The sequence below is a fragment of the Garra rufa genome, chromosome 15 (genome assembly GCF_049309525.1).
Source record: "Garra rufa chromosome 15, GarRuf1.0, whole genome shotgun sequence".
Classification (NCBI taxonomy): Eukaryota; Metazoa; Chordata; class Actinopteri; order Cypriniformes; family Cyprinidae; genus Garra; species Garra rufa.
Genome location: NC_133375.1, coordinates 16,296,694 through 16,321,848, shown reverse-complemented (window position 1 = coordinate 16,321,848; position 25,155 = coordinate 16,296,694). Strand labels below are relative to the sequence as shown.

At 39.9% G+C, this 25,155-nt stretch overlaps 1 protein-coding gene across 2 annotated transcripts; it reads right to left on the bottom strand.

Moving 5' to 3' along the window:
* mmp23ba (matrix metallopeptidase 23ba) lies at positions 1–23,300 on the bottom strand. Of its 2 annotated transcripts, none has more exons than XM_073819249.1 (8): positions 22,997–23,300; positions 9,856–9,995; positions 9,339–9,478; positions 9,066–9,233; positions 7,625–7,789; positions 7,401–7,511; positions 2,778–2,904; positions 1–468 (listed from the first exon to the last, which is right to left on the bottom strand). In XM_073819249.1, exons 1-8 carry the CDS (start codon positions 23,120–23,122, stop codon positions 294–296), a joined length of 1,152 nt encoding a protein of 383 aa, XP_073675350.1. In that variant the 5' UTR covers positions 23,123–23,300; the 3' UTR covers positions 1–293. The 2 variants fall into 2 exon arrangements, with proteins under 2 accessions (XP_073675350.1, XP_073675351.1); XM_073819250.1 differs by having other exon boundaries at positions 9,856–9,991; positions 22,997–23,136.
* Between the last annotated feature and the right edge of the window lie 1,855 nt (positions 23,301–25,155).

The window sequence follows — 25,155 nt, the reverse complement described above, 5'->3', positions numbered from 1 at the left end:
AAAAAAAGAATTGTATTTACAACACACATAAGTAAAAACCCTGATATTAAAACATTTGGCAATGTGTACATATGAACTGACATGAATATGTGCCCAAGTGAGTGATGTTCCACAGTACTGTGAAGAACTTTAACCCTGATCCCGTGGTTTCCTCAATGCTACAGTTATCCTGAGACGAGTGGCGTCAGAACCTTCCCTTCCGATCAGGAGACAGGCATGAGAGGATGCTGCTGTGGATCTGGTCTGAGCTAATGTTCTGCGTATAATTCGTGCTCTAGGAACATCTCGGGTCCTCAGAAGCGCACTCGTACTCTCCAAGAGTATGTGGTCAGCACCTTGTTCTTCTTCCTCACGATGCAGGTGTATGTGCCCTCATTGATGGCATTAGCCACAATTGTGATGTGGTCATCCTTCAGGGAAAGGTAGCCGGGATGAGAGAATTCCAGAAGCTCGCCGTCTTTATACCAACTACCAGAGCAAGAGAATGCTTCAGGTTAGGACATTTCTAGCAAACACAAATCTTAAATATGCTTCGAAACATTTTCCCTCTGAAAAACATGTCATTTTCAAACTAATCTTCAGAACTGACATTACATACAGAGCCTGCAAAAAGACTTCATGTTTGTTTTACAGCATTGAATTAAGAGATTGACAGAAAATGACCCTTGGAGGAACACTAACAGTTCACATTTTCAACTCATGATCTTGTAAGTAGAGACAACAGTGTTTCTCAACCCTGGTCCTGGGCACCCCCCCAGCACTACACATTTTGTATGTCTTCCTTATCTGACACACCCATTTCAGGTCCTGGAGATGTTTTTTTTAATTGGCTGATGAGTGCAATCAGGTGTGCTTGATTAGGGAGACACACAAAATGTGCAGTGTTGGGGTGCCCAGGACCAGGGTTGAGAAACACTGCTCTACAACCTGAAATGTATTGGTCATATATGGGTGACATCCATTATTAGTAGTTAGTTAGACGTAGACAACTCTGCAATGCACAAACATTTATGCCCTTGAAAAACACAATATCGTCAAACAGGCACACAGAGTTTTGTTCCGTTCAGCCTCCATTGATAGGTGTTCAAACTTCGTCTGCCAATGGCAGGCATGTTTTTTTCGAGATACGTAAATGTCCTTATAGGCATTTGGACCAAAACCATGCACAGTGATTTCCTCGATGGGATAAGCAGTGGCGTAGGTATAGCCATTTTTATGTTTTTTCCCCCTCTTATAGTGCCACCAAGCCCTGCAATTTTTTTCCTGCGACCTCAGATTGAGCACTTACACAAGTTTGTTGAAGATATCTCATTCCGTTCAGGAGTTACAGGCGTTTTACTAAAAGTTTCCCTGCACCTTTAGAACGTTTTGGCGTCCCTTTATGATGGTGAGTTAAAAGTTAGACTTTATTTTTTTATAATTATTGATATTCACGCTCTAGAGAATCTCTCGGGACTAGTTTGCAAAAGTAGGTTTTTCAAAAAATCCAAAATACCCGAAAATTTTGCCATGCTCAAGGTGTGCATTTTGTCTGGCGTGAGCCAAGGATTCATTCATAAGACACTTGAGTGACTGACAGTTTAGGAGTTTGAGCGATTTCATACTTTTGATCGCTGTAGAGCCCCATCAAGCCAATTGGGGCGAGCCTTGGTGAGGTTGTTGGTGGTATGAGTACTACCATCCCTCCAAGATACAAGTCTCTACAACTTACGATTTGGTCTGCAAGATAAATTTTATGTGGAGATCGCTGATCCGTCACTATTCTAACAATAGGGTTTCAGTGCTACGCACAGTGGTGTCTGATCCTACTCCTAAAGGGCCAATGTCCTGTAGAGTTTAGCTCCAACCAGCGCCAACACACTTCTAATGAGTCTGAAGACCTTGATTTGCTGCTTCCAGTGTGTTAGTTTAGGATTAGAGCTGAACTTGGCAGGACAGTGGCCAGGAACCAGGTTGGAAACCCCTGTTATAAGGGTTTTCCGTACAACCTCACCTGCCTCTCCTAGGATAAAACAGAATTCTAAGATAGGATGTTCCTGTAATAATCTGCATTTAAACGCATGACCTCCTTGACTTCTACCTGAGCAAGATGACTTAGGGAAAAAATTGCAGTGGTCAGCTGCACAGTTGATCAATCAGGGCAGGAACTGCATCTATAGTACCAAATAATGACTTTAAAAAGGGTCACACATTGGACGAAAAGCACAGCAATGTTCTACGTCTTTATAATTAAAACATTGTTTTTTTGTAGTTTTACAGACACTGGTGACACCACTCTGCATCTGTCCCCTGGCACCCAGATGTGGCTCAGGTCACGGTTCAGAATCTTGACGCACCACAGAGCGCCATTAACATAGTTTTCCATTAAATCACATTATAGTTGTCCCAAATTATTCTTCATGTACATAATGACTTTACCCTATTCTAGAAAATCATGTATTGCACATTTTTCAGGAAAATGTGTCGTTCTGTGGCTTGGATAAAGTCTGTTTTTAACACCGAACTTTGGTTATTCTTGATGTGAACTTTTGTCTGTTTAGTGATTGGATTAACTAAACGTAACGTGTGTGAAACCTGTGAGTTGTCCCAGCTGTGGTGTGGCTCTTTAAGGTGAAATCCTCTGTGCTTCAATGTTGTAGAACAATAAAACATGAAAACCATCAAGGGGCAAATACTTTTTGCAGGCACTGTAAGAAACTGCTTTTCAAAATTAGCATGGGTATGGAAACCAGTCAGAGTTATTATAGCATTCAGTTTGTAGAAAAGCAAGAACTCACTAGATTTTGCCTTTCTTGGCTGCTATCTTCTTACCACAGCGGAAGGTGAGGTTCTTTCCCTCCACTACAAACTTGTGTTTTGTCCGCGGGGGAGTTGGGGTTGGCGGGGCAGTGGGAAATGGGAATTCTGTTTGAAAATCAGATTGCACAACTGGTTATTTGTCCAGAACATAATGGCAGCTAGCAGTGAAATGAACTAGCATCTCTATTCTTAGACCTACTACATTTTTGGAGTGGCACCATTGCTGAAGTCTATCATGTTGCTATGTACTGTAGCCTAGGAAATCAGAAATTTCTCCACAAAATCACCATACATCTAAAACACCACGTTTGAGTTTTTATATTCTGTTAGGTTTAAGGATAAGGGTGCACCAATTAAATATCACATGCTTATTTGTGATCATTAATGCGTTGAGCATATCCATCTGTACTCACGGTCAATGGAGTATACTTTAAAAGGCACAGAGGAAACAAAGAGGAACAGAGTAAACAAAGTATATTTGATTGTTAAAACTGTACTACTCCCTGAAACAACTCTTTCTCTCTGGAAAACCTAATCGAATATAATCTAAATATAATCTCAACCCAGGTTCAATGGAAATATGTGTGTGTGGCAACAAGCACACAGCACAGATCACATGAGCTACCGAGCAAACCTAGAAAACCCATATATATATAAAGCTGTGTATGTGATGCTAACCTTCAAAAGTATCAGTTTTCAAATCTCAAATCTTCAAGTTGTTTTTGAAGTTATTCAAGGTTACACTTTAATCAAATTAACTCTGGCCCTGTAAATCATACTTCATATGAAAAGGAATAAAAGTTGTCAGAGTTTTACTGCCTCTAGGGTTCATTTTAACTGGAAACTGCAGCAATTTATACACATAGAAGAAATGTAGGTTGAGGCACGTATTTCCAATTAGCCTGGATAGCACAATCTCCAGGCCTTCATTGGTTTGGGTGCAGCCAGGAACTTTGTGGGCTTTGCCAGAAAAAGGAAAAAGGTAAGGACGAGACACGTGGCCAAGTATGGTGTCCTTTGCTCATAATTTTTGCTCTGCATTTAACCCATCGAAGTGCACACACACAGCAGCAACTAGTGAACACACACTGTGAACACACACCCAGAGCAGTTGGCAGCCAAATTTACTGCGGTACCCTGGTAGCAGTTGAGGTGGAAGAGAGCGCAGGTTATTCACTCCCCCCACCTACAATCCCTGCCGGTACAGAGACTCTAACCCACGACCTTCGGGTTACAAGCCTATAGGCTCTCGTGGCCTAATGGTTAGAGAGTTGGACTTGTAACCCGAAGGTTGTGGGTTTGAGTTTCAGGTCCGGCAGGGATTGTAGGTGTGGGAAGTAAATGATCAGCCCAGAGCAGTGGGCAGCCATAATGTTGATCATTCATTTCCCCCACCTACAATCCCTGCTGGGTGTGCGTGTTCACTGTCCTTTCCTTTCCTTCCTCTCTAAACATTAGGGCCCGACTGCCCCTACAAAGGATAGGTTGTAAACCCACACCTCCAGGGGAGACTGCAAGGAGCAGCTGAAAGCTTCATCAAAGCTACCTCTGAGCATAAATGTTGGATGGGATGCCCCTAAGAAAAGGAAAGGATGTGACGTGTGGCCAAGAATGGTGACCCATACTTGGAATTTGTAATATGGAATACTCTGCATTTAACCCATCCAAGTGCACTCACGCCCGGGGAGCAGTTGGGAGTTCGGTGCCTTACTCAAAGGACTCACCTCAGTCGTGGTATTAAGGGTGGAGAGCACTGTACATTCACTCCCCCCAACGACAATCCCTGCCGGACCTGAGACTCAAACCCGCAACCTTCGGGTTACTAGTTTGACTCTAACGGACTCTCTAATCATTAGGCCACAACTGCCCTCATAGACCACTAGGCCACCATAAAGAAAAAAATCATCTTTTTCCCAATTAATTAGCTGACCTGAGTACACCCTTAGATGACACCGATTAATTGGTCCTCTGGATCTGGGACTAGATGAAGCTCTGATTGTTTTTGATTGATTGATTGATTGATTGACTTTATTAATCCCACACTGGGGAAATTCCTTTGAAACAGCAGCAATTTGCAAGACAATAATTAACGAGATCCATAGGATCGACAAATATAACAATATAACAATATTGTTATGCTTCTTGTCCCTCTGCCACCCTCTCAAACTACTGCCTGTTAATCCTAAACCACTACGTTCTCTTCAGAGTTGTCACCTGCTTATCCAGAGTTGCTAGCCTCTTCCAAAGTGCAGTGACTTTCCACCTGATAGACCAGGGGTAGCCAACCCTGCTCATGGGGGGCTACTATCCTGCAGGGGTTAGCTCCAAACCTAATCAAACACAGCTGAACATCTGTCTAAGGTGTTTAGGATTACTTAAAGATAATAGGCTAATATGTTAGAGCATGGTTGGAACAGAAGTCTGCAGGAAGATCTGCTTGTTATGCTTCTTGTCCCTCTGCCACCCTCTCAAACTACTGCCTGTTAATCCTAAACCACTACATTCTCTTCAGAGTTGTCACCTGCTTATCCAGAGTTGCTAGCCTCTTCCAAAGTGCAGTGACTTTCCACCTGATAGACCAGGGGTAGCCAACCCTGCTCATGGGGGGCTACTATCCTGCAGGGGTTAGCTCCAAACCTAATCAAACACAGCTGAACATCTGTCTAAGGTGTTTAGGATTACTTAAAGATATTAGGCTAATATGTTAGAGCATGGTTGGAACAGAAGTCTGCAGGAAGATCTGCTTTAGACCTTATGAGTGTACTATTAAGTTGCTTGGAACCTGTCCTTTTTGCACTTTCTGCTCCAGAGAGAACCACTTCGGGGAAGTAAATCAGTGCAGTCATTAACATTGGGATTATTTGTCCCTTATCATTGGTTTCTTCTTTAGAGAAAAAAGGATGGCAGTCTTATCCCAGTCTCATCAAGTTAAAGGACTCATGCCCATAATGGTAATAAATCGAACTGGATTTCTAGAACACCTTGTGCCTTCACAAGACTGCCTTCAACACCCCTACTGACCATTATGAATGCCAAATAATGCCCATCAGGCTGGTTAGTACCTCCTCTCTGTCAAACAGGTCCAACCCTATCCAAGGTTCTGCCCATTTTCTGAAAACAGTTTCTTAGTAACTAGCACCATTTGCAAAAGCCCTCACTAATCAAACTGCGAAGAACCCTTTAGGAAGTTTCTATTTAAACAGCTAAAGCAGCAATTGAGTTCCACACCCATGCTGACCTTCCCGGATCCTTAATTGCCCTGAGGATGTAAATGCCTCAGACTTAGGGTGTGGATCGGTTTTGCCTCTTCTCAAATTTGGCACTTGAAGAAAGAAGACTCTGGTCTTTACAGTTGGAGTCAGAGTTAACTTCCATATTTTGAAATGCTTTCAGTTCTTTCATTGAAGAATCCATCAACCTGTCATCTAGTTTTCACCCTCAATCTAATGGTCAAAAAGAAAGAGTTAACCATTAGAAGCCCCTCAGATGCTTGGTCTGTAAGAACCAGATTTCATGGAGCTCATGTCTGATTTAGGTACAGTTCGATAAGACCATCGTTTTATTTCTCTGTAGAAATTTCTTCCTTTGAATGCTTGTTTAGGTTCCTTCTTTCTTCTGGAGCTAGAGTCTGGGGTCTTTGTAGCATCTACAGCACAACTGGTCCAGAGATGCCAACTTGCCAGGACAAGTGCAAAGAAAGTCCTACTATATATGGATACTCTTAACAGGAATAGCCACTACTCTCTCCAGACTAGAATATTCGGTTCTCAGCAAGGGATCTCCTAGTTTCTGTTGAGTCTCAGATACTGGCCTCTCATTTCATTGGTCCCATCAAGATCTTCTGAAAGATTAACGTTGTTTCTTACTGGCTCCTGCTGCCCAGATCAATGTGCATTCATCCCATCTCTCATATCATGTCTCTTGTCCCTCTGTCTCCAATCCCTACCCTATGTGCCACACATCATCAGCGATCTACCAACATATGCTGTTCATTGTCCGACTGCTCTATGAAAAAGCCCAGTATCTCTTCCACAAACTGTGGTTCAAAGCCATTTCTATGAGAAGTGTTGCTGTATGACTTCACCCTGAACAGACCGTTCCGGTTTTCTAGTTTAGTTGGCAATCAAACATCATTGTTTTCACTTGTGTTTTTCTCTAATTATTTTTAACCTAGTCAATATGTTGGTGTTCAGTCTTGAGCCTTCCTTGTTTGTTAGCCAGCTTCTGTGAACATTTAGTACTCTTTGTTAAATCTTTAAGCCATTTTTTATATCATTTGACTGAATTCCACAGTCAAGAAATTCACAATATATTAATTTCATACTTAATGTGTACTTGGGTCTATCTCTCTCTTGCTATTCCCAGTAGTTCAGCGGTTGAGCACCATCCTGTCTGGAAGATTAGGATTTGATTCCTACCTAGAGCACTTATCATAAAAACCCATTCCACACCAGTTTTTTGTGAACTTGTTTGTTGAAAACATCCAAGACATTTCACACAACATAAGTAAACAATTTTAGGCCCTGATTCAGAGCATATTTTGCAGAGATTTCCGCCCCTTTTTATTTAGTAATTCCTGGTCTGAATAACAGGTCTCTTACCATAGCAGAAGTCACAGCTGGAAGGACAGTGTTTCTGCATGAGTATCCTCTTGCTGTCACAATAACCCTTCCTTGCCCAAGCAGGACAGATAAATAATCGATCCAAACATCCTGCAGTGATATGGACAGGAAACAGGAAATGAGAAGGTGTTAGGGAATTGTAGAAATGCAAAAGGAATACTCCAGTTATTTTCAGTGTTTATTTGTGCTAATGAGTTAAATACCATAGAGTCGATGTAAGCCCCAAACCTCATCTTGAGTGATGAGTTTGCGGCCTGTCAGTGTGGCATTGAGGTGCATTAAAGCCTTGGGATTCTGGGAATGCATCAAACCCAGTACATGACCGATCTCATGAGCCGCCACATGAACTAGATCTGTCAGCCACACTCCTGCAAACAACGACAATCACAGGCAGCACAGTTGCAGAAATCATGACTCTGAATAGATCACTAAACAAAATAATATGCAGTTTACTAGAGGTTCTAATATAATGTTAATTGCTGCAGTGCTTTTTAACAAATATTTCTGTCATGACAATTCTTGGAAAAGTTTAGCATGGCAATGGATATGACAATGTTAATGTATTTGGTCTTTGGTGGAATAGATCTGCTACGCTGCTGCTGCTGTTGGTTATTGCTGTTGTAGATTATTGCTGCAAGCGAGTACAGAACTTGCTACTGCCAAAGCATATGGCGATACGGTGCTGTGAGTATTTAAGACATACTGCTGCTGCACAAATAGCATAAAATAACCCATAGCAGATCCATACAGGTGGAGCTGGGGAAATGGAGGGTTTCAGAGGAACTCTAAAAGCATGCTGTGAAATGTCTAAGTGAATGCTATCAGCCATTTAAATAGCTGCAAGCTGCAAGCTCGTTGGTTGCATATGCAACATGAACCAATCAGCTTGTGCCAAGTCATATAACGCTGTGATATCATCAGTTACATTAACAACCCGTCAGCCTGCATCATCTAGAGTTTCATGGCAGAACTAAGTATTTCATTCATTTAAGCCTTTTTTTGTTTGAATTAATGATTCAATGACATGTTGAATGACTTCTGAAAACGTGTTGACTTTCAGAAGGTGATTTAATCTATTTGATCACTACCATCAGACATCGGTCTTTATATCTGTTTTAAAACTTTAATAAACTTAATTGTTTAAAAGATGTAACTGAAATAACTGTGCTGTTGTTTGTAAAACATACTGTTTTATACTCTTGCTTACTCTTACTGCACTTGATGAAATTACAAATGACTTGCTTCTTGTGTCAGATCAAGGCTGCATCTTATTACTTGTTTTACTTGATCTTAGTGCTGCGTTTGATACTACAGATCATGACATACTTATAGACTGATTACAAAACTATATGGGTATTCAAGTACAGACTTTAATATGGTTTAGATTCTACCTGTCCGATCGCTACCACTTTGTCTATTTAAATGGGGAACCGTCTCAATTAATGCCAGTAAAGTATGGAGTGCCACAAGGATCTGCCTTAGACCCTCTGATATTTTCAATAAACATGCTGCCCCTTGGTAATATTATTAGAAAATATAGGATTAGTTTCCATTGCTGATGATACTTAACTATATATTTCAACAAGACCAGATGAAACTTAAAAATGATGTGTATATATATATATATATATTTAATATACATGCCTTTATTCCAGCTAAAGCGCATGTTTCCCAGAATCCAGTACTCGTCGTCATCAAAGTGGATCTCTCCAGTCTGAGGGAAGAAGGCGTGGGCCAGTTCTCCGGTGATGCCGTCGAAACAGTGGTGCAGGTAGGACTGCAGACAGTCGGTGTGGTTTCCAGAGTAGAACCCTGATGAAAGTCAACCAACCAATATGATTCAAAGATTTGAATAGTACATCCTCTCCTGTATGCACTATACTAAATTCCAAAAACAAACAAACATGTACTTGATACCGATTTTGATGTCTGACTCTTGATCAGATGGGACCTCACGAAAACTGAAGGGTGAGACATCGCTCCACATATTGAAGGCCTTGGCTATGCCTCTCCTTGTGTCACTGGCATTTAAAAGATTCCTTGGAAATGACAGCAGTCTGCACACAAACACGATGTGGACAAGATTACAAACATTTTCATTTATACCCAGAGGATAAATGATTCTGTCACCATCTACTCTTGTTGTTCCAAACTTAAGTGAATCACAAAAGAAGAGAGAACAAAGATGTATACCAGATCAGGATATGCAAGACCCCAACGACAAATTAATGGCACATAGTATGAGCAGAAGCAAACAAATACTGTCCTCTTTGTCCTTTGGATACATGAAATCCTAGATCTTCCTGACACATGCAAACACGGAAAGACTGTAAATAGGTCATGAAATATCAACTAAGCAGAAGCTGTGTGGGACTTTACAGGTTTCAAACTGATCTGTGATATCAGACAAATATGGTACAAAAAGGATTCTTACTTGTAAGTCAGCTTAAATTTGTCCCACTTGAGTTTCTCTGGAGTGAGCGTGTAGCGTTTGTTTCTGGAAAGGTGAAGCACATGGGAGCGGGCGTCTTTATGAATTCCAATGATTAAAACACCAGACATGAGAGCTTCTTCCTTGGACAAAAAAATCTCAGATTAGATTAGATTGATCTGTGAGCAGGATTTTCCATGAACGTCTGTGCCACGTTTGCTCCTAAAAGTCCACTTGTGAGGTGCTTTCAAGTGCGATTTGCTCTAATAAACGGCTTGCTAAGCCAGGAACACATCTTGTATTGATTAGTCTGGAGTGAAAGGAGCGCAGTCAGAGAGGAAAGTTCACTTCAGTTATTAAGTCTGACTTGTTGGGCTTCTCTTCTCATCTTTCAGCCAGACTACTCCACTCTGTGATGTAAGACAATTATTTCGTGCTCTTTACAGAACAGTGCAGGCACAGCACTGCAATACATTTACATCAATTACAGTAGCACATTAATTCACTAATGCACATGCAGAATTCATAGTTTAAAACGTTCAAACCTGCTATTTTGTTTTCATTAGGGATGCACATTTTCTTTTCATACTTGTTTCAAAATACAAGATCATTGCCATATGTGAAAATAAGAACTTTTGGTTTAATCACCAAAACACAACAGGATGTTTCAGTGGGACATATCAAATAAATGCAATTTCATGAATACAATCAACACTTCCTTTGCAAGCAGTTGATGAAAAGAAATAAAGTACTCAACTAAAGACTGTTCCTAGTGCTAGTTTGTAACAGGCAGTACTTAGACAGTAATTTAGCAGAAGGGGTCAAATTCATCCTAGAGAGGTTACGAGATTACAATTTTTGATCACTTTAGCAGAAAACATCCACTAAAAGACAACTATATTGAAGGTCTCAAAGCCAATAGCCACAAAAATCCACTTTTGATTTCATAAGAATATGCACTGTAATGAATTGGCAGGAAGATGTATGTCTATGGGGAAAAAAGACACAAAAAAAATTAAAACATGTCCTTTACTAGCCATAAAAAAATCGCCTCATTTTTATATTGTAATCCCAGAAGCTATTTGGCCTAAATTTGAACTCAGAAGTTGATGTTGAGAGTGCTCTCTGGGTTTCATAAAGCTGTCCAAATTTTTTCACTTCGCTGGTAATCTGACCTTAAACTAGTGTCTGAAACAGACACATTAAGCAGACATTCACAGACACATACACAAACACAGCAGAGAGCCAAAGAGTCTCTGGGTTAGACATCTACAGTGTTTGCATAAAGCTTGGCTCCTTTTCGCTTCACGCAGAGCGTACAATCGTCCCAAGTGTACGACTGCGCGCACTAACACGGAGGGTTTTCTATACGGGCTGGAACGTCCTTTACTGAATTTTATCTCAAACTTCTGGAGAAGAGTCAAGTGTTGATAGAGCGCCAGAGTGTTTTAAAAAGTAAAAAGCTTGCAGACTCCACTTGCAAGCGCTGATATGAGCGGTAAAGTCAAGATAGTTATAACTAGAGGAGATATTTTGGTCCGACAGGGCAGAGGGGACATTCCTGAACAGATTCGCTCTTAGACCAGTCTCTCTAGCCTGCCTTTATATCACATGCATTTACAAGCAGACGCGGTTTTTTTAATCTGCACTCTTGGCAAGCAGGACTTCCATTCTTTTCCAGTGGAAAATAATTGAAAATGGAAAAACGTATTTTAGGTCCAAAATAAGTTGACGGAGTGGAACTCCCAAATGACAGTGTTTTGGGGCGATCAGCTTGCCGCCTAGATTAATCATACAATGTGTGTTCGGCTACCCTTGAACTCGTGATGTAAAGGAGTTTGAGAACTGAGTAGGGTCTCTTTGCAGGGTTCTTGAGTCGGCCAAAGCAGACAGTCACAGGAAAGTGTATTTCGATATCCCCAGAACCCACAATGGGTCATGTGCATTTCAAGAAACATGTGAAGCTAATTCAAGGGTGAGTTTTCCAGAATACATGAGTATTACTGCTCAGTACTATTGTAATAATACATACAAGCCTTTGCGAACTGTAGACTCTTAGAGTCTTCAAAAACTTGATAGAAATTCTTTCAATGCCATTTCAAAGGCGTCACTAAATATACAACTTAGCTTTTTAGTAGGACATGATTTGGAGCCACATTATTTGCCCAAGTCTGAGGTTAGGTGTTGGTTGCCAATGTCAATGTCAGCTGGAATTCATGCAACTTTCTGCAGCTGGCACACAGAGCCTTGCAGGTTTGTTCACCCGGTCCATTTCAGTCACTCGTGGTTGGTACTTCAAAGGGTTTCTGAGACAAACGAAGGTGGCGGTTTAGTGCACAAGCACCTGTTGGATCATAGATAAGCCAGCAGCTGCATTTCCTCCAGGGGTGGGTATTTTTATGCACTTCACGATCCGATCCGATCCGATTCTGATTCTGGGAGTCACAATCCGATTCCAAAACGATTCTTGATCTACAATTTTTCCACAATTAATTATTCTGCTGTGTAAATACATCTTTACCACTTTACACTTTAACAAAATGTAAAATTGCTGTTTCTATGCTTTTTGTTTTTAATCGTAATCGCTGTTTGTCAGTACTGCCATCTTAAAAGTAGTGCTGTGAATCTTCTTAAAAATAAGTTTTTTTTAATTATCAACTAAATATCATGATGCGTCACATTCTCATTTTCAATATTACTGCACATGGCTACATTTTCATATACATTTTATATAAAAATTTATTTTGTGTAAAATGTACTTTTTTATATAAGCAGGCTACTTTTCTAAAACAATTACTTAATTTAAAATAAGTATTCTTTAAGTAGTAGTTTAGTAGTTTACACACAATTGTTATCGTTTTTTTCTTTTTTCCTCAGCATTATTGCCGTTTGATTATTACTGACAGTGGCAGCTTTAATAGACTGCAATCAAACTAATGCACAGATCTATTTCCATATATCAGATGTTTTGTCCTGCTCTAAAAACATAACTGAATGTGTGTACATCAATTTCGTATAAAAGTATTCGAAAATGCAAGTGCATTTAACCACATCCACAACTGAGCTTTAGGACGGACAATCCCAAGCGCACGTTAAAGTCTGTCAGTGGGTGAGTTTGGTGCATTTAATAGTAATGCATTCCAAATAGCATTAATGAAAGCATATCTAAAGTAAACACGACAGGTGACAGCACACACTGTCAGTCAATGCGCACGTGTCTCAGTGCAAATTCTGTGCAATGAAGCCCGCCGCGTCTCTAGCGCACACGCGAATCGATTTAGAATCGTTGAAGAGAGAATCGCGATGCATTGGAGAATCGATTTTTTCTCCCACCATTAATTTCCACTAAGCTCTGTTGGTATTCATCTACCAAACTGCTCTCATGATGAAAACGATGTAAAATACATCCCACCATGTGCGTTTCATGATATATTCAATGTGAAATGTCCACTGGGTGATGCTAAAAGAATATTTGTTTTTTTCCTGAAACAGATGAAAGTATATATGGTACGTTTTATGTGACGTTGGTTTTGTACGTGTCACCACAGTTCTGGCTTGAAATGTCCGTTGAGTGGAGCTTTACCTCTAATGCTCCGTGACGTTTTAAAACAACACAGATAGCACACGTACGTCTGCAAGATGTCTGTTAAAGATCACTTGATCTGGAAAGCATCTGCTCTGTACAAACATCTGGCAGACGTCTGTAAGATGTCAGTTTTGCATGCATTCTAATTCATAAACATCTTAATCTAATCTAATAGACGTATTGCAGGTGAGCAAACATTCTAAAAAATATGTCTTTTAGATGTAAATGCAGACATCAAACAGACATGATGTATGTGTGCTATCAGGGAATGTACTATCTGCACTAAACCTAACCCTGATAGCACACGTACATCTCAGAGACGTCATTTGATGTCTGCATTTACATCTGGAAGTAGGGTTGGGTATCGTTTGAATTTTATCGATTTCGATTCTTTTCGATTCCCAGTTTCGATTCCAGTTTAGCAAAACAACAACAACAACAAACGCAAAAGTCAAACATTAATATATCGCACATGTTTATTTTCAGTGCTTGCTTGCAACTATTTTATTACAGGGGTTCTCAACCTTTTTTATACCAGGCCCCCCCTTCTTTTCGGGTAAATTTTGCAAGGCCCCCCTATGCCTGACATTTCCTCTAAAGGTGTTTATTTTTGAACCTTTTTTTATTAACCCAAACATTTTTATTTTTCTTCTGCATGTTATAAAAAAAATCAAACACAATTTAAATTAAAGCTATACTTTTGAATTTAAAAGAGAACCCTCTGCTCTAACTTTTTAACATGTATATACATACACAGATTTAAAGCACTTAAATTATTTAATTCTGACATTCTTCACAACTTCAGAGTACTCTTTCTTAAGTGACTGAATATCTTCTGTTTGTATTTATTATAAAATAAACATATAAATGAAAAATACAGTAAATACATTGTAAATCTGTTCATGAATAGTTTTTGAATCAACAGCGGACTTATGCGTGCCTTGTCTGCGGTTTATTCAAAGCGTAGCCACACTTTTTAACGCTTACCGCGATCCATCTTGTAGACTCTGATGTTTGCATTACCACGTAAGGTCCTGGCAGATTACTAGATGAAAAAATGCACCCAGGAATCGAAACGAGGAATCGAAATTTTAATTTTATAACAAGTATCCGATTCTTTATCTTAAGTATCCGATTCCAGAATCGGAATCGATTTTCGATTCCCAACCCTATCTGGAAGACATCTGCAATACGTCTACAGGATGTTTCCTATCAGATTTCAAATAGATGTCTTTAAGATGTTTATGAACTAGAATGTGTGTAAAACTGACATTGCCAGATATTTGTACACAGCAGATGCTTTCCAGATCAAGAGATCTTTAACAGACATCTTGCAGACGTACATGCGTTATCTGCGAAACCTACCTGATAATATGAACAAAAGCGAATGTGAAGTTAAAATGCAAGGAGCTTGTTTTTCGATCTCCTATCTTTCAGCTCTTTCATTGTGAGTCATGTTTTTCATGGGATTCGTACCGAAGGATTCCCAAAGCCTGTTGTGTCCAGAAAGCGAAACATATGGATCTGTAATTATAACTGTGTACTAAAGCAATTACAAGTGCTTGCTGTTTTACTGCCTCTAGTGTTCATTTATTTTGGTAACTGCAGTGATATGTACTTACTGGTATGTATTTTGCATCTTGCAGAAAAGTTCCCAGAGGTACGTTTTCGTCATGAGATCAGATCATCTACTGTTAAACCTTCAGTCCACACTTTTAAAAATAAAGGTGCTTCACGATGCCATAGAACCTTTCCGTCTATAAGGTTCCATAAAGAACCTTTAACATCTGAAGAACCTTTCTGATTCACAAACGGTTCTTTGTGGCGAAAGAAGGTTCTTCAGATTATAAGAAGGAGGAAAGAGATGGTTCCTTACAGAACCTTTGACTGAATGTTTTTTTGTGGAACCAAAAATGGTTCTTTTTTGGCAGCGCTGTGAAGCACCTTTTAAAGCAGCTTTATTTGTAAGAGTGCGGCTGCAATCTGTATAATTGCAAGATATTGCTAATTTACTTATTTGACCTAACAGCTTCTTTGTTTCAATGGCGATAACACCTTGACGTAAAGCAAAATCATAAGCTAATCATATGTGGAGAATGCTATAGACAATTTATCTGTGATTACAAAGAAAGCAGAGAGCCTTGTTGTTTTGGTCTGCAATGAAACCCACAGAAATGTTTGACTACTGACCAACACTTTTCATATATATAGTCTCTAGCAGTGTTACCAAATCTGTGGTTTTCCAGCGGAATTGGGCTACTTTTACACTGTTACACTGGGTTGTTTTTCATGTCTACTGGTTAAATCAACACCAATAATGTGATATTTAGCCTCTGGAATGCGAATGTTACTAAACCTCTCTGAACCGCAAGTGGGCTAGTTCTGAGTAGCAATTGGGTTGGTTTTGTATTGAAAACCTGGCAACCCTGGTCTCTAGAGATCAGTGTTGGGGTAATCTATTACAAGTAACATGAGTAACATGATCAAATTATTTTTTTTCAAGTAACCAGTAAAGTAATGCATTACTTTACATTTACAACAAAATGTCAGAGTTACTTTTTCAAATAAGTGAAGCTAATTGTTTTGCCATTTATTGACTGACAGCTCTCCTGTCCCCATGTTGAGAGAAATTGGGAGTAAGTGCAGAGACAGGAGCACATCCTTCAGTCTGACACTTATTGACTTCACTTTTGATGTGAAAGTGCATTTACAGCTGGCAAAAATATTACTTTTGGGTAAGTTTGGTGGCACTTAACCTGGCTGGTTGATTACTTAACCCTGAGGACAGTTCTTATGTTTGGGATCAGAGCACTTCAGTGCATGGATATGGATGCGTTTGCAAAGGCTTTTTGTTTGAAGCAGTAAGTATAGTAAACCAGATGAGGATGAATGTGAAGAAAGTGGATTGAAGGTAATTTACCATAAACTGAATACAGGGATAACGTCACCAAGCAGCCTTTTCATGGATAATGACCTGGAAAGAGTCTCTGATCATTGTTTTTCTCAGAACGGCTGGTACAGAACTACAGTTTTGTTCATCATATCCATGTCATGTTGCTAAATTCAGGAACAGAAGAAGATAAATCTTTCTTCTGGAAGGAACGGTCTGTAGGTAGAAGGTTGATCCAAGTGTCTTGGGGTTTGGCTGCTGTCCTCTTCATATTTCTGCTACTCTCAAAGACTCTTTTCTTTGTAGCTGCATAGCAATACATGACGAGACTCCGTGACCTATATTCAATCTCTGGCTCCTTCCAGCATGCAGCCGCAAGAATCACAGTTCAAGGTGCTTTTAATGGAGACGCAAGGAGGTATTTGACAGTGGCTGACCTCAGCACAAACAATCGAATGATCTGCTCTAACAAAAACATAACGTAATACACAAGAGAGTGACGTGCCTGCGGGCTAGCTCAACCTGGAAAGCCTTATTTAATCCTGTAATTAGTTCTGCCTTGTTAAAGCCTCTTTCCTAAACCAAAATGTGATAATTCAGAGCCCTAATCGGTGATCACGCTCCTTCCATGACGAAGACAAACTATCTTCCCGGCTACCTTTGTGATGAGCGAATGATCAGACACTTTCCAAAACGGATGTTCGTGTTATTCATACAAATCAGAAGAACTGCGTCTGGCAGCTTTCTTAACTGTTGGCCACGAGTAGATTAAACACGGGGTCATGAGCTGCCGCTGCTGACTGTAAATTATGTAACACTGCTAGATCCAGAAAAGTCTTCTGTGAAACAGAAAGGTCAGAGATGTGGACTGGATACATTTGTAGATTTACTGAGACAAAGCAAATGGAGCAATACCCCAGTCACAGCCGAAACAGTCGACACTTCCATGAACCGGTCGAACTGAAAAACCTAGACAACTAGTAATGTAAGAGTTAAAATAGTAGAGACAGTGGAGGGGTCAGTAACACACTGGAAGGTAAACTGTCTTGACACAAGTAAAGTCATACTATCTTTGCCAATGCACATATTTCAGTCTTGTCCCCAAGGATGGACAACAGACTGATTATATAACTACTACAGATGTAGCATACTGTACCTTCTATCTACATTCAGTATTGCACAAAATTTCAAGAAGTGCTAAGACTGCATCTTCAGAGGATCTGGGGTTGTCCTTTTATTGTATCTGCACTATTTAGACTTAAAGGGATAGTTCACCCAAAAATGAAAATGTGATATTTATCTGCTTACCCCCAGAGCATCCAAGATGTAGGTGACTTTGTTTCTGTAGCCAATACAGTGGCTAAATTAACGAAGAATAAAGCACCAACAGGCGCTGAATTTTCCCAACAGCACAGCAGTAATGACTTCATGAACTATTTTACTACCAAGATAGATACTATTAGAGATAAAATTGTAACTATGCAGCCATCCGCTACAGTATCACATCAGATGCTATAAATCTCCTGAGGAACAATTCCATGCATTTTCAACTATAGGAGAGGAAGAGTTGTACAAACTTATTAAATCATCTAAACCGACAACATGTATGTTAGACCCTATTCCATCTAAGCTACTAAAAGAGGTGCTTCCAGAAGTCATAGATCCTCTTCTGAATATTATTAATTCGTCACTATCGTTAGGATATGTCCTCAAAACTTTCAAACTGGCTGTTATTAAGCCTCTAATTAAAAAAACCTCAACTTGATCCCAATGAATTAAACAATTACAGACCAATTTCAAATCTCCCTTTTCTGTCAAAGATACTAGAAAAGGTAGTGTCCTCACAATTGTGTTCTTTCTTAGAGAAAAATGGTATCTGTGAGGATTTCCAGTCAGGTTTTAGACCGTATCATAGTACTGAGACGGCTCTTATTAGAGTTACAAATGATCTTCTCCTGTCATCCGATCGTGAATGCATCTCTCTATTAGTACTACTGGATCTTAGTGCTGCATTTGATACTATTGACCACAATATTCTTTTAAATAGACTTGAAAATTAGCAGTGAATGACGAGGTATCATATCAATCACAAGTGCAGTATGGAGTACCTCAAGGCTCAGTATTAGGGCCATTACTTTTTACGCTTTACATGTTACCCTTGGGAGATATCATCAGGAAACATGGTGTTAGCTTTCATTGTTACGCTGATGATACTCAGCTCTATATTTCTTCACGGCCCGGCGAAACATACCAATTTGAAAAACTAACAGAATGCATAGTTGAAATAAAAAATTGGATGGCAAGACATTTTTTTCCGCTAAATTCAGAAAAAACAGAGGTGTTAATTATTGGACCTAAAACCTCCACAAGTAATAACCTAAAACACAGTCTATTACTCAATGACTGCTCTGTCAATTCGTCGTCATCAGTCAGGAACCTAGGTGTGCTATTCGATAGCATATGCTCACGATGTCAAATGCAGAAACGTTAATCCATGCGTTCATGACCTCAAGGGTAGATTATTGTAATGCTTTATTGGGTGGTTGTTCTGCACACTTAATAAACAAACTCCAGCTGGTCCGAAATGCAGCAGCTAGAGTTCTTACTAGAACCAGAAAGTATGACCATATTAGCCCGGTTCTGTCAACACTGCACTGGCTCCCTATTAAACATCCTATAGATTTTAAAATCTTGCTAATTACTTATAATGCCCTGAATGGTTTAGCTCCTCAGTACTTGAGCGAGCTCTTATCATATTATAGTCCCTCATGTCCGCTGCATTCTCAAAATTCCGGCAATTTGATAGTACCTAGAATATCAAAATCAACTGCAGGCAGCAGATCTTTTTCACATTTATTGCCCAAACTCTGGAACAATCTACCTAACACTGTTCGGGAGGCAGACACACTCTGTCAGTTTAAATCTAGATTAAAGACCCATCTCTTTAACCTGGCCTACACTTAATACATTTCATAATCCAAATCCGTTAAAGGATTGTTAGGCTGCATTATTTAGGTCAACCGGAACCAGGGACACTTCCTATAACACCTGATGTACTCGTTGCATCAGAAGAATGCCATCTACGCTAATATTAGTATCTTTCCTTCTTACTCCGAGGTCACCGTAGCCACCTGTATCCAGATCAGACGGTCACTGCAGTCTCCCGGATCCAGTCCAAACCTAGAGCAGATGGTGGATCAACACCTACAGCCGAATGTCAGCGGATACCGTGTCAACTAGATGAGCCCCAGAGACAGATCATCAAGAAAGAACTCCTACCCTAAACGGCCACCGGCACAAGGCCATGGGAACCAGATGAGTCCTCCCCAATTTGACTTTGTTGCAATATGGAACTCTTGCATTATTATTGACATTTTACTTTATTATTTTAATACTGTAAGATTGCTTTGACACAACTTGTATTGTAAAAAGCGCTGTATAAATAATCTTGACTTGACTTGACTTTCTTAGGTAGAACACAAACAAAGATTTTTAAGTCAAACTGTTGCAGTCTGTTAGTCATATAATGGCAGTTAAAAAAACATGCACAGACAAATCCAAATTAAACCCTGTGGCTTGTGACGATACACTGATGTCCTAAGGCATACATAGAACGCATACACATGTAACGCCCCGGATTCTGAGCATGCGCTCAGGACAGTTGGACATTATTGTGTATCAAAGGTAAAAAATTATATAATATAACTCATCAAACCAAGGCACTCAAAAATCTTCTTAGTAAGAATAAAAAGCCTTTATTCACATGGCTTTACAATTAAAAACATCTAACATGCACCGACGCGTTGCGGCTAACTTGCCTTCATCAGGGTGTCAGTTTGCAAACACACTCAGAATCCATTTAAACAATCAATTTATCACATGACATGGTCACCTGATTAGGTATCAAGACAACACAGAGACATACTTTTCACAATTATAATCCTACCCAATAAATGAGTTTATAATAATTCAAATGAACAAAAGAAAATAACCTATGACTATAAATTTCAATAGAATAGAAGGCTTTTTATTCTTACTAAGAAGATTTTTGAGTGCCTTGGTCTGATGAGTTTTTTTGAAGATCTGTAAAGATTCCCGTGACCAAAGAGCACCGATTCAAAGACTTCACATCCCAGCAGCATCTTGCATACTTTTGGATTCATGATATAAATACTGTTCAGTTTCTTGCAAAAAAAAACTTTTGTTTCGTGTCTTAGGACATCAGTGTATCATCACGAGCCGCAGGGTGTCATTTGGATTTGTCTGTGTATGTTTTTTTTTACTTTTTAAAAGTTTTGTGCCCATTCACTGCCATTAAATGACTAACAGACTGCAACGGTTTGAGTTAAAAATCTTCATTTGACTAACCCAACTGTTGGGTTAAAAATTTATTTTGAAAAATTTAACCCAACGTTGGGTTAAAACAACCCAGCATTTTGCGTGTTGGATTTTAAGATGTGGGCGCATTATTCAAAAGTGTGGTTTGAGGGAATAGTTCACCTAAAATGAAACTTTGCTGAAAATGTAATCACCCTTGGGCCATTAAAGATTAGGGTGAGTTTGTTTGTTGATCAGATTTGGAGAAATGCATCATTCCAACACTGTCTCACTTATGGATCCTCTGCAGTGAATGGGTGCCGTCAGAATGAGAGCTGATTAAAAATATCACAATAATCCACAAGTAATCCACACCACTCCAGTCCATCAGTTAACATCTGGAGAAGACAAAAACTGAAACAAATCCATCATTAAGATGTTTTTAACTTCAAACTGTTGCTTCCAGCTAAAATCCGAGTCCATAATCGAAAATAACGCTTCTTCCAGTGAAAAAGTCAATCTCCTGTTGTCACACACATCAAAATCCAGCCACTGTTTTGGACTGTTTTTGCTTGTAAACGGTGCTTCATCTTAACATATTTCTCCCTGTTTTAAAACAGCAATTAAAGGTAGATTACTTATATTTTAGCCAGAAGTGACAGTTAAAAAGTTCATTTTAACCGTCAGTCCTGACACACAGTAAATTATGATATAAAAATGTACCATTTAATGAAATATTGATAAAAACTTTAACTGTGTAGATGAAGGTGGGAGTATCTATCCACTACTGTATATACTATATGCTTTCATAAAAATCTCCTACGTAAAGATAGTTATTATATACTCGGGTATTCTGTGATTTTGTGTACTACAGTTGACAGAAAAGTTGCTTATATTTCTTATAGGAATTACAAAACCATGCTAGATACAATCAGGGACATGTGATTAATAAGAACATGCTATTTGTATCAAAGAAATTTATGAGTAAACAACTGTAACATATACATTTTTTTTCTGTGACAGGTCCTGATATTTTAGAGATGAAATTTATAAAAAATGTTTTATTCAATCACAAAAACATGCTGAGATGGCATGATATGTGTTTCTTATAGATTAACATGTCCTCCATCGTTCTGACTCAACGTTCTGATGTATGAATAAGATATTTTTCCCCCAAGATTTTTATAGGTGGAGAAGATGTATGTTTCTGGTAGATTGTCCCAAAAACATCTTATTGATGGATTTGTTTTATTTAAACACACAAGACTGACTCTTTTTTCTGACGGCACCCATTCACTTCAGAGGATCCATTGGTGAGCAACTGATGCAATGATACATTTCTCCAAATCTTTTTGATGAAGAAACAAACTCATCTTTATCTTTATCTAGCACATTTTCAGCAATTGTTGAGTTTTGTGAACTATTAAATGCACTAAATGATTGCACAAGTCCTGCATACATCACCAGAGAGATGCCGTTGTCAGTGGAACATCCAGAAAAGATCGAATTTTAGTCAAAACATTAAAAAAAGAAACATGCACAGATAAGACAACATGCATTTCGTTTAGTCTTTATTTCATGCCTATTCACATGGCGTTCGGGTAGTGCATGCCCATACTTCCAGGACTACATGTGCCTCCAAGCACCCTCCCACTGTGATGAATGGGAACACTAGTGGAAAGCTCCCTCTCTCCAGGCATGAAAGACCTCCTTACAGGTGGATGTACTCAATCTGGAGAGAGTTTGGATATGCCTGAGAATGGAAGATGAGTTGCTCTGTTTCTTGGAAGAGACCAGAGAGCAACAGTATATTTTTTTCTGAGGGTACACTTGCACACATTATTCAAAGCCACAAAACACCAAAATGCATTTTTGAGGTCCCAGAGGTGCATCCTCGAAAGTTTCAAAAGGAAAAAAAAACGCACCGAAAAGAAAAAACAGCAGCATACACTTACGAATGAAAATGTCATTACTGCAAATACTCGTTGTCGACCCGCATCTGCTCTGTTTTCTAACAGATGTGCCAGACAGACGTCGCTCGTCATTGCGTCGCGTCTCGCCACAAGCATTGCGTTTTAGGGACGACGCGTCAAGTTAAAATCAGTTCACCGCGTTTTGGAACCCCTGCGTTGCGTTCCGTTCCATTCCGTTGCGCTTTTTGGGCGCGAGGACGCGTCCGGTGTGAACGACCCCTTACGACTCGCAGTTTTCTAACTCTTGGGTTTCTATGGATTTCACATCATGCGTGACGCCATTGAGCCGCTTTGACGCGTGTCTAGAGTTATGCAAGACAAGAGAGAGCCTCTGAGAGTAGCTGAATTAATCGCCCTGATGAAAAACTAATAGCATACCTCAAATCTCCGGACAGGCAGAGCCGTGACTTCATGCATCAAGAGCCCGAAGCCCGCCACCGCGAGCAGAAGAAGCCTTGCGAAGTAATCTTCTTTCCGCAGACTGCCAGAAACCTCACGCACCATCTTTGCGACGTCGCCGTCCAAGTAATTTCCCCTAACAAAGACGTATCAAAGCTCACCATTTATTTCCCGTGGCTTATTTGGCTTGCCATTGGGGGCTTGTCAGATGCGCCGAGGGTCGGTTTGCGGAGCCGCTTTCCTCCAGCTCTCGCAGCCTTCAGTGCGGCAGACTGGAGCTCAGATGAAGCCCACTGACTGCAGCACACCACCAGCAGCACACCGCAGCTGCACACATTGTAATGCAATCAATGCAGCTTTTACCACACTTGCTGTTTCATTGTCATTTTTGGACGATTAATCATCTTTCAAAAGACATCTGCTTTTGATAAAGCCTCCTGAAAGCATCGTGCTTGCGTTTAAAATAAAAATATAGCCTAAATATCCCTTTTTGAACATCCAGCCTACCATAAACTGCATTGGCTGCAATGGTTTAATTTGAATCAAAGCTGCTGTTTAAACTTTAAAAAATGTTATCTGGACTTTTAACATTTAGGCCTACATACAATACACACAGTTAAAAAACATTATAGGTAGATATAACCCCGAGCCACCAGAAAGGTTATATAACCATAAAACCATCTTAAAATGACTATTTGAATATTCAATTATTTCGGCAATTATTTTAGGAAATACAGTATGTGCAATGAGTATGTATATTATATGGACCACAAAACCAGTCATAAGGGTACATTTTTTTTAAACGTTTTTGAACTTTTTGAAAACTCCATGAATAAATAAGCTTTCCATTGATGTATGGTTTGTTATAGGACAATATCTGCCCGAGATACAACTATTTGAAAATCTGAGGGTGCAAAAAAATTCAAAATATTGAGAAAATCACCTTTATAGTTGTCCTTCTTTTACAGTCCTACTGTACAGACAAGAATGTACTTTTCCTTCAGCCTTAAGCTTATTTATTTCACTTTTTAGTGTGAAATGGCTTTTGCATTTGCTAAAAATTGAACTTTTTATATTAAAAACAAACAAGCAAGCCCTGCCCAGATTTAAAAAATAATGCAAAAGTAATGTAACACATTACTTTCCATAAAAAGCAACTAAGTAACACAATTAGTCACTTTTTAGGGAGTAATATATTGTAATGCATTACTTTAAAAAGTAACTTTCCCCAACACTGAAGGCTGTAGATGTGCTAGAATTAGCCAAAATAAATATTTTTCATCTATAGACCCTTGACAGAATGTTAAAACGTCACCCTAAAAACATGTGCACACCTACAAAGAAGAAGGAATAAAAAAGCAAAATACAAATACATGAATGCACTAACTAAAATACAAATATGTGACCCTGGACCACAAAACCAGTCAATTGAGATCCAGGTGAGTAATTAGTAATCAGGTGACAGCGAACGTGTGTGTGTGTCTTCAGGGGGCGTGGTTGGTGGATCTTGCTGTGGTAGAACTCTGACATTACCCCCTCCTCCAGGGGCGGCTCCCGACGCCCCTCTCCGACGTCGAGGACGACCTCGACCGCGAGGGGCAGGACGTTCTGGGTGACTCTGGTGGAAGTCCGTCAGAAGTTGAGGATCGAGGATATCGTCTCTGGCCACCCATGATCTTTCCTCCGGTCCGTACCCCTCCCAGTCGATCAGATATTCCAGGCGGTTGCCCCGACGTCGGGAATCCAGGATCTCACTCACGGTGTAGATGGAAGGTTGATCCAGGATCTCCGGAGGAGGGGTATCAGCTTCAGCTCCAGGATTATCTGTGGCAGAGGGAAAGTACGGTTTGAGGAGTGATACATGAAAGGTGGGATGGATTCTGTACCTGGGTGGGAGCTGAAGCTGATATGTCACTTCGTTGATCTGCCTCAGGACCTCGAATGGACCGATGTAGCGGGGACTCAGCTTTTTGCACGGTAACCTCAGCCTGATGTCTCTCGTAGACAACCACACCTTGTCTCCAGGTTGGTATAATGGGGTGGGTCTTCTACGAACATCGGCGAATTCCTTGTGGCGTCGGATGGCTCGTTGTAGATGTTGATGAGCTGAGTCCCACACTCTCTCGCTCTCTCGGAAC